This window comes from Octopus bimaculoides, chromosome 26 (assembly GCF_046866305.1).
Source record: "Octopus bimaculoides isolate indiv1 chromosome 26, ASM4686630v1, whole genome shotgun sequence".
Lineage (NCBI taxonomy): Eukaryota > Metazoa > Mollusca > Cephalopoda > Octopoda > Octopodidae > Octopus > Octopus bimaculoides.
The window spans coordinates 3,638,408-3,655,696 of NC_142953.1; the positions used below are offsets into that span (position 1 = coordinate 3,638,408).

General features: G+C 34.1%; 1 protein-coding gene across 33 annotated transcripts in view; it reads right to left on the reverse strand.

The window, feature by feature from the left end:
• The window catches only part of LOC106879161 (basement membrane-specific heparan sulfate proteoglycan core protein), a 175,917-nt gene that overhangs the window by 50,627 nt on the left and 108,001 nt on the right, over window positions 1–17,289 (reverse strand). For all 33 annotated transcript variants that reach the window (XM_089343084.1, XM_089343099.1, XM_089343102.1 and 30 more), the window contains 26 exons: window positions 16,307–16,451; window positions 15,612–15,752; window positions 15,402–15,521; window positions 14,723–14,854; window positions 13,352–13,639; window positions 12,706–12,830; window positions 12,425–12,604; window positions 11,859–11,951; window positions 11,309–11,392; window positions 10,862–11,004; window positions 10,229–10,337; window positions 9,851–9,961; window positions 9,370–9,491; window positions 8,822–8,970; window positions 8,102–8,169; window positions 7,407–7,547; window positions 6,852–7,034; window positions 6,108–6,200; window positions 5,358–5,441; window positions 4,425–4,543; window positions 3,392–3,500; window positions 2,708–2,821; window positions 2,354–2,481; window positions 1,158–1,244; window positions 981–1,039; window positions 554–636 (listed from right to left, as the gene is read on the reverse strand). In XM_089343084.1, the coding sequence (XP_089199210.1) occupies window positions 554–636; window positions 981–1,039; window positions 1,158–1,244; window positions 2,354–2,481; window positions 2,708–2,821; window positions 3,392–3,500; window positions 4,425–4,543; window positions 5,358–5,441; window positions 6,108–6,200; window positions 6,852–7,034; window positions 7,407–7,547; window positions 8,102–8,169; window positions 8,822–8,970; window positions 9,370–9,491; window positions 9,851–9,961; window positions 10,229–10,337; window positions 10,862–11,004; window positions 11,309–11,392; window positions 11,859–11,951; window positions 12,425–12,604; window positions 12,706–12,830; window positions 13,352–13,639; window positions 14,723–14,854; window positions 15,402–15,521; window positions 15,612–15,752; window positions 16,307–16,451 (3,210 nt within the window). The remainder of the gene's footprint in view (window positions 1–553; window positions 637–980; window positions 1,040–1,157; window positions 1,245–2,353; window positions 2,482–2,707; window positions 2,822–3,391; window positions 3,501–4,424; window positions 4,544–5,357; window positions 5,442–6,107; window positions 6,201–6,851; window positions 7,035–7,406; window positions 7,548–8,101; window positions 8,170–8,821; window positions 8,971–9,369; window positions 9,492–9,850; window positions 9,962–10,228; window positions 10,338–10,861; window positions 11,005–11,308; window positions 11,393–11,858; window positions 11,952–12,424; window positions 12,605–12,705; window positions 12,831–13,351; window positions 13,640–14,722; window positions 14,855–15,401; window positions 15,522–15,611; window positions 15,753–16,306; window positions 16,452–17,289) is intronic.

The following is a 17,289-nucleotide window of genomic DNA, read 5'->3' on the forward strand; positions in this document are numbered from 1 at the left end:
TATCAACACTTTAAGTGACATCTCAGCCTGGTTGTTGCCTTAATAATAATAATAATAATCCTTTCCACTAAAGGCACAAGGCTTGAAATTTTGGGGGAGAAGACTAATCACTTACATTAACTCCAGTGGGAAACTGGTGTTTATTTTAGCAACCCCAAAAGGCAAAGTCAACCTTGGTGGAATTTGAACTCAGAACATCAAAGCAGATGAAATGCTGCTAAGCATTTTGCCTGGCTTGCTAATGATTCTGCCAGCTCACCACGTTAATAATGTTAATAATAATAACAACAACAGCAGTTTCTAAATTAGGAAAAGGCTTGTTCAATATCATTGACCCCAATACTTGACTGGTACTTTATTTTCTTGACCCAAAAGGGAAGAAAAGCAAAGCTGGCAGTGGCAAGACTTGAACTCAGTATTTAAAGAGCTGTAACAAATTCTAATAATGATTGAATTTAAAGTCAGAAAGCTGTAGACAAACCCCTTAACAAATTGCACTACAAATTTTATGATTAAATGTTTAATTTATGATAATAATAGGATATCGACATACCTTACATCTACATTGTTTAGTATTGGCATCACATTGTGTGTTCTGTACAGTTCCACGTGGATCACACATACAGCTTGTGGTATCTGTGGAGATAATGAAATAAACACATGTATATATAAACATACAAACATTCTCAACTATGGACTATAGTCTTAAAAAAAATGAAAGTGTACACTGATACAGTATTAGATATACTATATCTGAAAATAAAATGGGATGGTCAAAGTTGGAAAGTATTTGATCATAAGTCTACATGTTTAAGAGTGATCATGTGGGTAAACAACAATAATAGTTTCAAATTTTGGCACAAGGCCAGCAATTTTGGGAGTAGGGGGCTAAGTCGATTATATTGATCCCAGTGCTCAACTAGCAGTTATCATAAACAACAATAATAAAAGATGTAATTTTTCAGAAACTTCATACTTACTGCGTGTTTTACAGAAATCTCCAGGAGCCATGGGGTTGCCCTCATAGCCAGGCAGACATCTGAAAGAGAGTAAGAGGAAGTTTGAAAATCTATCTACAAAGGACAAAAATACTCAAATGTTTTGAAATAGGAGAAATCCTGGTTAGTAATAATGCAACACCTATTCATTTGACTCACCTCTCACATCGGCGTCCTGCATGACCAGGAGGACAGGCTGTGCAGGTAACTTGACCATCTCTGCCCAAAATACATGTTGGACTGAACCTATAGGAAAGAGGAAAAGAAAGTGGTTCATATTACAAGAGGAAGGCATAACATACTGAAACACATCACAATGTACTATCACATGTCATACAGTACTATTGCTCTGTATGAGCATAGTATGATGTTTTATAGTACATTAGCCATTCTTTAGCACAATCATACTACAGCACATTATATCACATCATCCAGTATTGTACGACAGCACAACATGTCATACTATCATTATTACGATTGACCGTTGACTGAACACTATTCAATTTTTTTTCTCCGTGCTTTTCTCCTTGTCTCCGTATTCTTTCTGTTGAAGAGCGTAGCTCGAAACGTCAAAGACTTTCCGTATTCCCGAGCGTCATACTAATATATACTTTTGTTATTTACACCACCTGTCCTCGTCTGTTGCTATTATTTGTATATTCTCCCATATATATATATATATATATATATATTGACCGTTGACTGAACACTATTCAATTTTTTTTCTCCATGTTTTTCTCCTTGTCTCCGTATTCTTTCTGTTGAAGAGCGTAGCTCGAAACGTCAAAGACTTTCCGTATTCCCGAGCGTCATACTAATACATCCTTTTGTTATTTACACCACCTGTCCTCGTCTGTTGTTATTATTTGTATATTCTCCCACATACTATTAGTTTACCATATCACACTAATACTTAATACCACACTACAGCACACCATACCACACTATAAGGTTGCATGACCTGCTAGAAATAGTACCTAAATATCTCGCATACTTTACCGTCTTAAAGAGAGAGACTTTGGATAGTATAGCCTGCCTTACTCTGTATCCGAATAAAAGACTGGATGGTCATGGTTGGAATGCTTCTGATCACAGGTTTATTTAATCAGGGCTGACCTAGGCTAAGCAATAGCAACATCTACAAGATCCAAGATCATAGTATTCAAGCCAACAAAACAACCTGTAAATGGTTGCTTGGTTTGCCAGAAATAGCAGCTAAATTTTTCTCAATTCACACCCTACCTCTTTTTAAAAAAAAGAAGTAAGATCACATGACAGAATGACACAATAAGATCATGGCCAGTAATAGAGTAATACATCCAGTATAAGAAAACATAATTCAAGATAAAACTTACTGGTTTGGTCGGTCAGTCAAAGGACAAGGACATTTCTGGCAATCATTGATGGATCCCTTGCTTGCATTTCCATAATAACCTGGAGCACAGCGGTTACAGTGATCTCCTTCTGTGTTATGTTTGCAATTCTACAAAGAAAATTCCAGATGATACAGATTATTTTATTTCACATCTTTAACTATTTTCCAGTTTAAAATTACTGGTACAACACATCAAGATTATATAACAAAATAATTGTATAAGCGTAAAGATAAGGCAGTGTTGAAATTAAAATTAAATTCATGTCAATTAATTTGAGTTGGAGCTTATCAAATGTCTTAATTTAAGAAAAACAAAAAGCTTCTGAATTCTTACCCTGCATGCACCTGTGACTGGATCGCACTCTGAAGAGTGACCATTGCAGCGACATTCTTCACACAGTCCAAGGTAAAGACCTTGTACAGTTCGCATGTAGCCAACATCACAAGACTATTGAAAGAGAAAAAAAAGAACAGTAAGTACAACAACAAAAAACAATAATAATAAAAATTTCTAATCTAAATATAAGGCCAGAATGAGTTTTTTTTTTGTTTTTTTTTGTGATAGATTATGTAGCTGACTGCTTCAATCTCAGTATATGACTGGTACTTTATGTTATCAACCCTGAAAGGATGAAAGGTAAAGTCAAGCTGAGTGGGATGTATAACACAGAACCTGCAATACCCTAAACTCTAAGCCACACACCTTCACACAAACCAAAGTATTTCACTGGCATTTAACAGTGTTTCTGACTAAAGTAATAACTAGTCAATTATACTGGTCACAGCATAAAATAAGTACTTATTTTATCAGCCTCAGAAAGATGAAAAGCAAAGTTGACTCTGGAAAGATGAAAAATGAAGCTAATTTCAGCAGTTTGAATTTAGACCATAAAAGGCCATGACTTTAGAGACTGACACTCAACTGACTTCACCACTCATTGATTGAAGGTTAAATAAGTGTTGAGGGAATGTATATATGACAGACTAATTTAGTTGAAAGATGTCAAAATGGGTTTACCTCACAAGAAAGTCCTCGGTAACCAGTGGGGCAACTACACTCTTCAACAGCATAAGCTCTTTCTCCAGCAAATCTCCTTTCAGCAACATCAAGTGTTATATCTTTGATGCTGTTATAAAAAACAACAAACAAAAGAGAATTTTAAAAATCTGAAGTTTAAAAATCCCATTAACTTGACTCTTGACAAAACTGAATTTCTCTTTGACAAAGACCATGTTTTAATTTGTAGGTCACCATTTTAACATTTTTACATTTGTGAATTCCAGCACAATATTGCTACCTATTACTGTGTTCTAAAGTTTCTTAAGCTCAACAGATTCATATATGTTAAGGGTAATCTCATTCTACTTATTATATTCATAAGAAGCCATCTAAATTGGTTACCACCAAGTAACAAGGAATCCTCTGTGATTGCTCCACCTACTACAATCAGCAACTAAATCTCCCTCACTTATCACTCAACAGTCTTAGAAAAACAAAAAAACAAAAACAAAAAACAAGCAAAAGAATAAGCACATCAGACATCATCATCGTCGTTTAACGTCCGCTTTCCATGCTAGCATGGGTTGGACGATTTGACTGAGGACTGGTGAAACCGGATGGCAACACCAGGCTCCAATCTAATTTGGCAGAGTTTCTACAGCTGGATGCCCTTCCTAACGCCAACCACTCAGAGAGTGTAGTGGGTGCTTTTACGTGTCACCCGCACGAAAACGGCCACGCTCGAAATGGTGTCTTTTATGTGCCACCTGCACAAGCCAGTCCAGGGGCACTGGCAACGATCTCACTCGAAAATCCTACGGGAGCCAGTCAGGCGGTACTCCTAGATATTCCTTGATACCTCTAAAAACACAAAATTGTCCAAGCTGAACCTGAAAGCAGTCTTGTTCTGCCTTGCAAAATTTCTCTCATTTGAAAATTCCTATCACTTAGCATGAAAGAGTTCAATTAGATGATGTGCATATATGTTAAGAGAAGCTGGTCACCTTCTAAAAGTGGGAAGCAAACAAGAAAAGAAAACAAAGGCTTTTACCTAGCAAGGTTAGTGTTCACACTATATGTTGCTTTGATTCTTATTCTTTTTAAATCAGCCAGAGCCATCAAAAGATATTCCCTAGTTGTAGGGCCACCATTTATACGTTCCCAGTGTTGCTGTTGAAAAAAAAAAAAAAAAAGACAATATTAAACAAGAGGAATAGGTATGTTCTTTGTTATTCTCTCATAATATTTTAGTGTCAACTGTCAAGGTTTCAAATACTATTTAGGCTGAACATATTAAATATGTTTTGTACGAAATGTGTATGCATTGATCTTAATGATTCAGTGTTATATATTTCTATTTTTTTCTCTTAAACCTGGTACTTAATCTATCAATCTCTTTTGCAGAACCACCAAGTTATTAGGACATAAACAAACCAACACTGGTTGTCAAGTGGTGTGGAGGACCATCCAACCCATGCCAGCATGGACATTGGATGCTAAATGATGATGCACACACTCACACACAACAGGCTTCTTTCAGTTTCTGTCCACCAAATCCACTCAGAAGGCTTTGGTCAGCCTGGGACTTTAGTAGAAGACACTTGCCCAAGGTGTCATACAGTGGGACTGAACCCAGAACGGTGCTGAGAAGCAAGCTTCTTATCTCACAGCAACCTATGCTCATTATATTTAATATTTTTTAACATGAACATATTATATGTGAGTTTCGCCATCTGCCTCATATTCACTGGTTATTTTAAAAGGAAGTCTTTGCTAAAACTGATAGAAATTACTAAAACTGGTACATGTTTATATGCATATGTATGTGCATGCGTGTATAAGCCATATTAGCAGTCATAGACTTTGTGATGTAAATTCCTCTCATAAATATAAATGAACTAATGCTCTCCTTCATAGAAAAAGAAATGCAAAAAATGAAAACATTTCATGTAAGCAAAGTGTTAGATTTGAAAGGTAAACTTACTTCATATATAGGGACTTCAAATGACATATGTTGATCAGGTTCAACTGGTTTTTTAAATGTATACTTCAATGTCACATCATTACCCTGGTAAAGAGAAAAAAAAATAACAAGAGTAAGATATTAGCACGTTTAAAAGAAAAAAAATTAAACCAAAACCTAAGAAAACCAAATCTTAAACTTGAGTTTTCCTCAATTCCATGATGACTGTATGTTTGTACAAACCAATTATGTAGTTAAATTATTATCATATTTAATGTGGTCAATTTAAAAACCTAAACAGAAATAATTATGAGGTTCAATGGTTAATAATTATGAGTTCAATGGTTAATATTATTCTAATCATTTCAGCCACCATAGGAGACAACTATAGACATGTTTTGATATAATTAAACCTCCTCAAAGAAGCATCATGTCAACCATACTTTCTGATGTTGTGATAAGCAACTGACTAATTACATATCAGTATTACACATGACTAAGCATGAAAAAGTATCAGATTAAAAAAAACAACCTGGTAAAAACTACTCAGAGGTACCATCTGCATGAAAAATCAATGGCTAAGTTAGTGTCAATACGTCTAATGTCGTGAGTATCAAAAATTCAATTTGAAATACTTATTAGGTGAAAAAAAAAAGATAGAATTAACTTGAGGGGACCATATTCTCTCAGACATAACCAGAGGTCACTTTTTATAAAGAAGGTTAAGTAGATTTAACTAAAACCCCAGCATATTGGTTTCAAAAGACTTACTGAGATTTCAATGTCATGGCCACCAGTTGGAGATGTGTTGATACCTGGCAGGTAATTGATGGTAAAACGCAGATATCCTCCATATGAAGTGAGCTACGGAAACAACAACAGGAAAAAAGAGTTTCATTTTAATTTGCCATTAAGACAGAATTGCACAATGATATGATTAAAATAAAAACTGTTCTGTTTGGTTTGGAGAAATGGCATTCCAAAATTAGTGTTGAATATGGTTTGTTAGGAATAATTTCTGCCGAACAAATTTGATGCAAAATTCATTGTTCAACTTGAAGTTATAGCAGAAGACACTTTCATGCAGTTGAATTGAACCTGAAACCAAGTAGTTTCAAAGTGAACTTCTTAACCACTTGGTCATGTTTTACTTGAAAAAAGGAAGTTATAGAAAGTTACTGTGTATCCTTTTTTTAGTAGTATGTTAGGGTAAAGTCGTTGAAAAGAGATTCACTTTAGTTTTACTGTACTGCTTAGGAATATATTCAAATCTCAGACATTTCAAAAAAATCTAAATCATTTTCTATGTTCACTGAAGGAGCAATGTATTTTTAAATTACCATAAAATTTTACAGCTTTTAAATATAAAGCAAATTTTTGGTACCTTTATAATCATTTATTTCATGGTAACACAGGTGTGACAGCTTCTTGCAAATTTCAACAAAAGCACATTTTTGTTTCTTACTTGTGAATGCCCTTCCTACTTGTAGCCTGTTTACACAACGATATACATACCTTGTTTCCTAAATACTGGCTGGGTAGTGTCCAATAGTAAACACCTTCAGGTTGACTGTAGAAGTTGCGATATATGAGGTCTTTGTTAGCATTGACACTAAATCCTGTTGTAATCAATGTTGAGGGTGTGTGCATTTCAGATAAGGAGAAACCTGCTCGATCGCTGTTAAATGGATAACCCACCTGAAAAAAGGATTTTTGAATTCAAGTTAGACAATTCTTAATCATGGTCCCGGTACAAAAATTTAAATAAATGAATAACTTATTCAGAAGAATATTCATATTTCATTAGAGTTCTTATTTTCTTTCATGTACTTATTTATTTTTTTCTTTATTAAGAAGAGAATTTTTTCCTAAATTATTATAGGATCATTAAACAACCCACATGTAGTAATACAATATCTTTGTTTTTGTTCATCAACATTAACTGCAATGTTGATGAAGAAAAATTCAAATGAGAAACTCCTCATCTGCATTCCTCAAAGATTTTTCAAACATTTATCTCATTTTGAATGTAATTATTCTTTTATTCCTTACTGAATTCTCAATACTTACTTGAGTCCTTGTTCTGGAGGTACTTGTACAGAATTCAGTTACACCCATACAGAAACAAGAAATGCAACCTTCTGGATTGTGCTTTGATAGGTAGAAAGAGCCTCGAATACATTTGTTACAACTCTCACCCTTGGTATTGGCCTGCAGAAAAAAAGGGAAATATTGCTCATAAACTCATATCAATTAGAAAAGGTATTTGACAAACATTCAATCATTTCACTTACAGCTCTAATTATAATCATGATCAATTTCAGTCTTTGGTATAAACCACAAGTGAGGATGTTAGTCATTTAAATAATAATAATAATAATAATAATAATAATAATAATAATAATAATAATAATAATGATATTTTATAGGATTGAGGTAACTCCTCCAGAAGGTATACAGAAGCAAAAAAAAGAAGAGTGTCACTGTTATCAAGTGAACGATATTTCGGCATCTAGTGTACCTTCCACTATATTGAAGGACTTCAGACTTTGTAACATGGGCTAGGTGCCTTTTATTGTGTTACTGGCACTGGAGGATTGTCTTCAGTGCGACCAAAGAATCATATTCTTCCTGTATCAGTTTCTACTTAGAGTTACTGCACTCTTAGATGAGCTGCCGAAATGTGGCCTGTGGAATCTGTGTTTTTTCTCCTCTTCATTTCTTTCTTTTTGACATAACAAGCCTTGATCAGAACAAAGACTTACCTTACAGGTACATTTCTCTGTTGTTAAATCTGGATCTCTGGAGAAACTTCCTCTCAAATCACATGATTCTGGAATTGAGAAGAAATTTTACTGTTTTCCTCTATAGATATGTTGCATATATACAAACAACTACAATCATTATATATATATATATATATATACACACACACACATAAACATACTGTCAAACAGCTATATTCGCATATACTGCATAAATAAGGGGGTTTTATAAGTTCTCTCTCTGTCTCTCTCTCTCTCTCACACACACACACACTGGTGATATTAGTGTACAAGTTCTACAAGACCATCTTCATAACCTTCTACCCTCTTTTCTTCTCTTGATTTCACATGATTTTCATATATATATACATATACACCTTGTATGCTGTTTAAAGCCCATTCGCTGTATTCAGCTACCTGAATATGAATTCAAATGCCACTAGATTTACTTTAGAAATTCTATTGTGTCCATAGAGTTTATAACAAATGAGAAAGAAAGAGAAAGAAAATGGAATTCATGAGAAAGAAAATGGAATTCATGGGATTCTTTATTAATTACTATGATCATTTCAAACCATCATGCATTTGTGTCTTTCAGGTGACAGATATAGTAATTAATAAACAATCTTGTGAAATCCATTTTCTTTCTCTCCCATGTTATATACACACACATGTACAAACCATCAGCCATGTATAAAGTATGGTGTAACTGCAACTTACCATCAAAGCGTCGACAGTAATTTCCTGGTTTGGTTGGATCACCAACATATTCATCGGCACATTTCTCACACTGTTTACCAATATGTCCCTCAGGGCAGCCAATACATTCAATGCTACCATCAGGGTTGAGTTTACATTTCTTGGTAAACCTAGAAATTAAATAAAGTATCGTTATTATAGATGCTGATAACTATTTCAGTAGGTTACACTACTTTACAGTAAATTTGTAGTCATATATACAAGTTAGAAATCCTTTGAAAGAATTGGGAGATTGCTGAACGGAATGATTCGCAGAATTAGTTAAATCCTTTTGTATTCTGAGTTTCAAATCCATCAGGCACCAGTTTACTAAAATATGTAGTTTTTGAGTACTGGAGTGGGGGTGGTAGTGACAATTCCCTCTACCAACATTTGTGGAATTATCTTGTCAATTTTTAAAATTATTGTGATTTTTATATAATTATCTAGTTATTTTGTTTCATTTATTTCAAATTTTTAACTTGTCTGGTTCACTTAATTTATGTTGGTATAATTAGCAAAATACATACTGGTTAGGTCCTGAGGTAAGAGGACATGGGCAGAGTCGGCATTCAATTCCTCGCAGAGGATCGCCATAATAACTTTCTTCACACCTGTCGCAGCGGGCACCACCTGTATTCCTTTGACAATCCTGTAAATGACATAATGGGGGAAAAAAGTCAAGTGAAGCAAATAAAACTCACGTTAATAAAATTATATCTTCTTTCCTTTTTCTCTCATTTTGTTCTTACTTCTGGTTCCAACAAAAACAAAAAACACACAAAAATTCTGAAACAACATTTATTTCAGTAAACTTTGTTTTATTAAAAGAGTAAAGATGAACTTTTCACAGTTCCATTAACTTTAACCCTTTCGTTACCAACCCACCTAAGCCTAACTCTGGTTTTAAGATGCACACTTCTGTGTGTATCAATTCAGCTTTTAATAATAACGAGAAAAGGAAATGTACGATGAAGATAATTAATAGCATTAAGAAATGAATCAACTTACAATACATTCTCCTGTAACTGGATCGCAGTCATTGGAAAAGCCATTACAGTTGCAAGGAACACAGCTACCATATTTACCCTGGTTGGTCTTGTAGTATCCTTTAGAACATCTCTGAAATAGAAGAAAAACGTAGCTGTTACAGTAACACAGTTGCTTTTAATTCACCTGACTTAATACCACCACATGACCCTTGAGTGACTTTAGCAGACTCCACTCTGTTACAAGCAAGGATTCTGGAGTGAAAATAACATTTTTCTCACCAGTCATTAGAGGCTGTGAAAAAGGTCATAGTCATAACTATTTCCTCTCTGAATTAAGCTATAAAAAAACACCAATTAAAAATCAAAAGTAGTTAAATAAAAGGATAATCTAGATTACCTCACAAGAATAGCCATCATAACCAGTTGGGCAATTACATTCTTCCACAAATACAGCTCGGTCTCCAGTACCTTGTTCTCGTGCCATGTGCATTACAATACCACTTATACTGAAAATATATATTGAGGCAGAGTTAACCATAAAAAACACCAACAATAAAAACAGAAACTTGTATAAAAGGTCAGACAGGAAACTTCTATACCAGTGTTAGAAAACATTATCCCCAATTATCCCAGTTATGTTGTTTCTAAGAATCTTCAACAAAATAATTGGTTTACTTTCTGTTAATATAAAGTAGCAGAAAGTGAAAGAGAAATAAACAGTCTTACTGAAGAAATACCAGTCTAAAGCAAGAAACATTTTCTCTTGATCAGATAACATAAAATAAAGCTTCTTGCATTTAAACCCAACATATTAAATACAGATATATTATCTCCTTTAAAGCAGACCTATTGCCATCTAGTGTCAACCACACAGCATTTCTCAAAATCTGACTTCATCACTTTTTCACAAATGATATTATTTTTGACCAATATTCAAATATAATGAAATGAACAGTGCAGTGATCCACTTACAGAACTCAACCCAAAATATTGGATAAATAGATAGAAGCTTCAATCAACAGGTACTTACCGGACTTGTGTTTGGCCACTGTCAACTGTTGCTTTCACAAAGATGCTAGTAAGGTTGGACAAAACTTCCAGGAATTCTTCACGAGTAACAGCATCTGATGCAAAAGAACCAGAACCAGTTCCTGGGTCTTTTCTCCAGGAGTTCTGTTAGAAGAGATATAAAATACAAATTATATATATATATATATATATATATATATATATATATATATATATATACAGAGAGAGAGAGAGAGAGAGAAAGGAGAGAGAGAGAGAGAGAAAGGAGAGAGAGAAAGGAGAGAGAGAAAGGAGAGAGAGAAAGAGAGAGAGAGTGAGAGTTTGTGTATATGTGAGAGTTTGTGTGTATGTGAGAGAGAGAGTGTGAGTGTGTGTGTGTTATGTACATACAAATATTGATAATTTGCCTGGTGTACTTATAGATATGTGTAGAAAACAGAATACAAACCTCAAGCATTGGTACTCTGATTGAGTTTTCACGACCTGGGTTGAGATTCTTTGAAACTCTGTAGAAAATTGTCAAGTCACTACCCTATAATTAGAAAATATAACATGAAGGTATTTTGGATTACCTTAAAAATAAAAAGATATGACAAGAAGAATATTTAATGAAAATAATAACAATAAATGTCAACTTGAGTATTTTCTTGCATATAAATATCACTGTACATCAATATATATATATCCTTTTCAACTCTAGACACCAGGCCCGAAATTTTTGGGGAGGGAGCTAGTCAATTAAGTACACAACTGGTACTTAATTTATTGCCCTGAAAGGATGAAAGGCAAAGTTGACCTCGGCAGAATTTGAACTCAGAACAAAAAGACAGATGAAATACCGCTAAGGGTATGGTAAACGTATTTATCCAAGATGTCATGCAGTAGGATCAAATTCCGTAGGATCAGGGTTATGAAATGAAACTTTTAACCAATCAACCTAACTTGCTTCCACAAAATGTTAAAAATACTCTACAAAAAAAAAGGCTTATGAAATTTACCATTAAGATAATATCTGGTTCTTCAATTCTAGATGGGGCTCCATTTCTGTCAAAATACATCTTGTATTGTAAATCACCACCATAACTGGTCAACTGTAAATAAAAAATAATAAATTAATTTAATTAAATAAATTAAGATTGAAAAGAAAGTAAAAGGCTGAAATTAAAATTGTTAAATAATATAGAAGAGGTATTGTTATTTTTGCACAATAGTAATCCTTCTTATTTTGCATTATCTTAGAAACATGTTTACATGTTTTTAAAGTATGCCAAGTATCAAAGATGTATCGGCTGTAATGTATGGTATACATATATTTATAGGTTATACACTTGAGAGGTTTTCCGTTTTCATTGTCATACCAGATTTCATTCAATTGCATACATTTTCACAAAAACACAGGCAGAAATATACACTTAAATATACATGCATTGATGCTACTTTCTCCCTTCTTATTTTTAATCAGAAAAGTTCAGTTTCATCCCAATAAGAAATTTCTATAAATGAAAGAATTAATTTACTCAAAGAACAAAGAGATGCACAAGAATGAAATCCTAAAAATGCTTACCTTATTTCCCAAATATTGACGGGGAAGGCTGAAGTAGTAGACACCAGATGGAATAAAGCGGTTGCCTGGAATGCTAAATTCTCGCTTGCCGAAATCATAAGAAACCAATGAATCACTAACATCTTCTGGGACTGTGTCTCCACGACGCTTCACAAGCTTCAAATTGCTACCCATGGTGATCTGAATATAGATTTAAGATAAATAATGAATAAATAAATTCTACACCTAATATAACAAGTTAATGATCAATAGGAGATTATACTGACATTGCACAAACTTACCCAAACTTTCTTCAGGTTGCTGCTGTTGCAACGGATTGATCGCTTGAAGCAGAAGCAGCTCATACATTCCTCTCTGGAAACGGCAATGTCATTGAAGAATGGTGGAAGACAAACACCTTTCTGTCCTAAAAATAGGGGAGGAAATAGAGTAGCATTAGAAAAGATGAATAAAAGATGAACAGTGAGAAGGAACATCTAACCAATGTTATATGATATGTAACAGTTGAGAGACATTGAAGTAAACAGAGGAAATTGATTATGTTGCATGTGGGTGACACTTGTTTAATACTTTCACAAAATGCAGGTATATTACCAAATTCCATCTTGCTAATCTTAATTGTAAAATGGAACCTGATTAAATACATAATAGTCCACAGTTAATTTCTCTGTGTGTGTGTGTGTGTGTGTGTGTGTGTGTGTGTGCGTGTGTGTGTGTGTGTGTATTAGGATGTCTGTACATATACACCTGTTACCCAACATCTTTGTCAGTGGTCAGTTCACCTTACACATGACCAAAAGAGATAGACAATATACTGCTAAAGAATAAAAATAATTAGATATGAAATCCATTGGAGAGAAAAAAACCTTCACACACACATGGTACATACACTCTCTTTTGAAGCAACGATAACACAAAAATACTTACTCCTGACCACAACAATAGCATCAGGTAAGGCAAAAATGCTTCCTCTGTTGTTCATAGCTTCACATGTGTACGCTCCAGCATCTTCAAGCCTTGCATCAGAGATTGTTAAAATACCATGACCATTATGACTTGTTGTGACCACTCGACTTCCTTTAGGAATATTGCCCCAGTTTAGACGCCATATGATGAGAGGTACTGGAACTCCAACAGCTTTGCAGACAATTGTGAATGTTCCACCAATTTCAACTTCAATGTCCTTAATTGGAGGTGAAACAATCACTGGAGAACCTGTTAGTATAAGACACAAAGAAAAAGATGTGCTTCAGAATTTGATTAAGTCTGGTGAAATGCATAACTTTTGTTTCTTATATTGCCAAACATTTTCACAACTGTTTCTATCCAGAATTTATTATAATCTAATATTGTTATCTTTTGGCTCAAAAAGATAAATTTTGATATAGAATCAAATCAACTCAGTATCTATTTTATTAAGCTTCCTTCCAATCATAAAGACTATATAATGGAATACTAGCTAAGATTACATCTTCAGACTTGAGATCCACTCACAGAATACCTTATCATCCCTATTTTACAAGTATATTTTGTGGGAAAACCATTTTTAGTATGTTTCATCATACACTTACTGAAAGATATTTTGAAGTGATTTTGTAGGGGAAAAGATATGGTTCTCTTCATGTAAATACAATGTTGTGGCAGTTTATAAGGATAAAGTATGAAACTATAAATGTATCATATATACAAGCACCATGTATCATTAATCAGTAGAGCATTATTGCAGTGTTTAGTTACATCTTTTTAAGTTCTGAATTGTTCAAATCTTGCCATGATCAACTTTATTTATCTGCCTCATGAAAGTTAAAAGTAAATCTAACTGATTCCACCTTTCACCACTAATTTGAGGCTTGTACCAATGTTAGCAATCAATATTAATTGATAACAAGAGTGTTAGGGATGTTTGAAACAATTAACCCTTTAGCATTTAAACTGGCCAAACCTGGCTAAAATATTCTACCTGTTTTATGTTCAAATTAACTGGATCTGGCCTCTCACACCAACCCTATAATATCATTCTAAAAATTAATGGCTACCTTATCAAAATCTCAAAACTACAAGATAATGCATGATTAATTTAAACAACGTGAATAAATAAGCACTAAATTTTGAGAGAGTAATTTGAATGCTAAAGGATTAAACAATAATATAAGACCCAACAGCCTATTGCCACCCCACGCACTACTATGTTCAAATCCATTTAAAGTCATCTTTACAGTTCATAGAATACAGATAATCTGGTAGTATATTGAAATTGACTTAATTTCTTTTGTTCCTATTTGAAAGAAATCTACTTACTGCAGCCAATTTCATCAGAACGATCCAAGCAGTCATTTTCCCCATCACATTGGTAGCTGGATGGAATACACTGGTTTCTGGCAATGCATTTGAATTCATCCATATCGCAGGTAGATCCTGGAGGACCAGTTGCTGTAATTGATCACATTTAAGAATTCATATTAATTACCACACGCTATAATTATGAGAAACTGAATGCAATTGACTTGATAAAGTGACTGGAAATAAAGCCTACAAAAAGTTTGCAAAACAGAATGAACTGTTTTGCCCTTAACAAGAGTAAAATCTAATGTTTTACTAAGGAAGTGAGATGAGCTGTTTACTAGATATGCTGAATAAACAGATCGGAAATAATGAAGGCTAGAGAACGAAAAGGCATTATCTGTGTGTGTGTGTGTGTGTGTGTGTGTGTGTGTGTGTGAGAGAGAGGTCTAACTGGTTGTGTGTGTATAAAGTGAATGAAATTTGAACATAACAGTGAACAAATATTATTCTGCATACTATAATATTGCTATTACATAAATAAATGGCTAAATTTATGAAAAGAAAAATAACATTTAACTCATTTTGAATGAATTGTTGAGAAAACTTAAATCTAAACAGTAAAGTTAATTAAAATCAAAGAATCAGAGTAATTTCATTTAAAAATACATAGAATAAGAGCAAAACTTAAGCTTACGGCAATTTTCTTCATCAGAACCATCTCCACAATCATTGTCGCCATCACAACGCCAGATTTTCATAGCACAATGACCGTTTCGACATTTAAATTCATTGGGTTCACATGGAAGTGGCTGACCTGAATAATATACAGGGAATATTTTGTTACATCAGACTGTTCTAAATATTTCACTCAAATGACACAAATATAATTAAAGAAATAACTTACTGCAGCTAAATTCATCAGAACCATCTGCACAGTCTGTTTCACCATCACAACGGAAATCTTTGGGTATACACTGACCATTGTTACATGTGGCTTCAGTATGACGACAAGGTCCTTCAGGGCGGCCTGGATCTGGTCCAATCTCTAAAACGGTCAATGACATAAATTTATACTGATTTCAACAGTTTGCAATGTGTATTATTTTAGTCAACCAGAAACTGGTAGTCTGTGATCCATTTTACATGGCACAGACAGAAACCATGTTTACTTTAGATTCACTGCAGTCACATGTTATTTTGGATAAATAGAAACTAATTATCTTCTGTGCCAAAGTTTGGCTATGTAAGAGAACAAAGAGCAGCTTCATTCTCTTTTAAGTACATTTCACTCAATACCAAATCTGTATCACTACTTCTATTACTTTGCTCTCATCTTTCATTCTGTCTTGGTCGAGCCTCAACAGACTAATTTCTACCAGTTTAAATGCATAAACATTTAACTAATTTTTCTCTTTGTTGATGTTACATTTTGACTTTACAATGCACTATTCCAACTTATAAAACAAGAAAATCTAAAAATATTCTACTGGTTTTATGGTCAAACTGACCAGATCTGGCCTGTCATCTACCCAATAATTTTACAGCAATGGTAGCAGCATGACATAACAGTTGATATGATATTTAAAAAGAGAGACTTACGGGTGTCTATAATCAATCGGACGGTCTCGGATGCCCTTCCGCTGTCACCAAAGGCATTGCATACATATTCGCCGGCATCATTCTCAGTTACTGCATTGATCATGAGAATACCATCAATAGATGAAGTCCTTGGTCCCAGAGCTCGCTGCAAGTAATAGCATTAAAAAATTACATTATAACAAACTAAATACTTTGCATTATTTGACTCAATCTCAGAGCAAAAATGAATGTAACTAAATATCGAAGGATATTTCTCCTGGCATGCTATCGATTCTTAACAGCAACAAAAATGACAACCCTACCTAAGCATAACACAGACACAAACACACACACATTTGTTCATTTGTTATATGGCCATTTTTCCATGCTTGTATGGGATGCACAAATACATTATTTAAGACACAGTTTTACAGGTGGATGCTGTTCCTGAGGCAAACTTGTATTTGTTTTCAAGAGATCACTTTTTTCACACAGTTTCAACATCACGAAGTGCCTGAACAATTTGTTGACAGGAGAAACTGAGAACAACACCATACTTTCATACAATTTAAGCAACCATGGATGCACATAAAAACACACACACACATGACAATCTTCTTTCAGTTTCCATCTGACAAACCCACCTACATGACTTTGGTCAGCTTAGGGCAATAGCAGAAAACACTTACTCAAGGTGCCATACAGAGGGACTGAACCCCAACCTCATGGTTGGGAAATGGAATCCTCAACCACACAGCCATATCATCTTTCTACCCTTATATGTACAATATAAATTTTGAATTTTTTAAACTATTTGCCACATGTTCAAAGATGAAACATTTTTTCACTACTTTTGTCTCTGCTCCTTTTTGATAGATTTACCAACAATCAAAATCAGGAGTCTTATTCCTGGATAGGTACATAGTCTTGACTGGATTTGAACAATGTAACTATACTGCATCAATGGCACAGGGGATAAGAACACTCTGCTATTACTTTAAAAA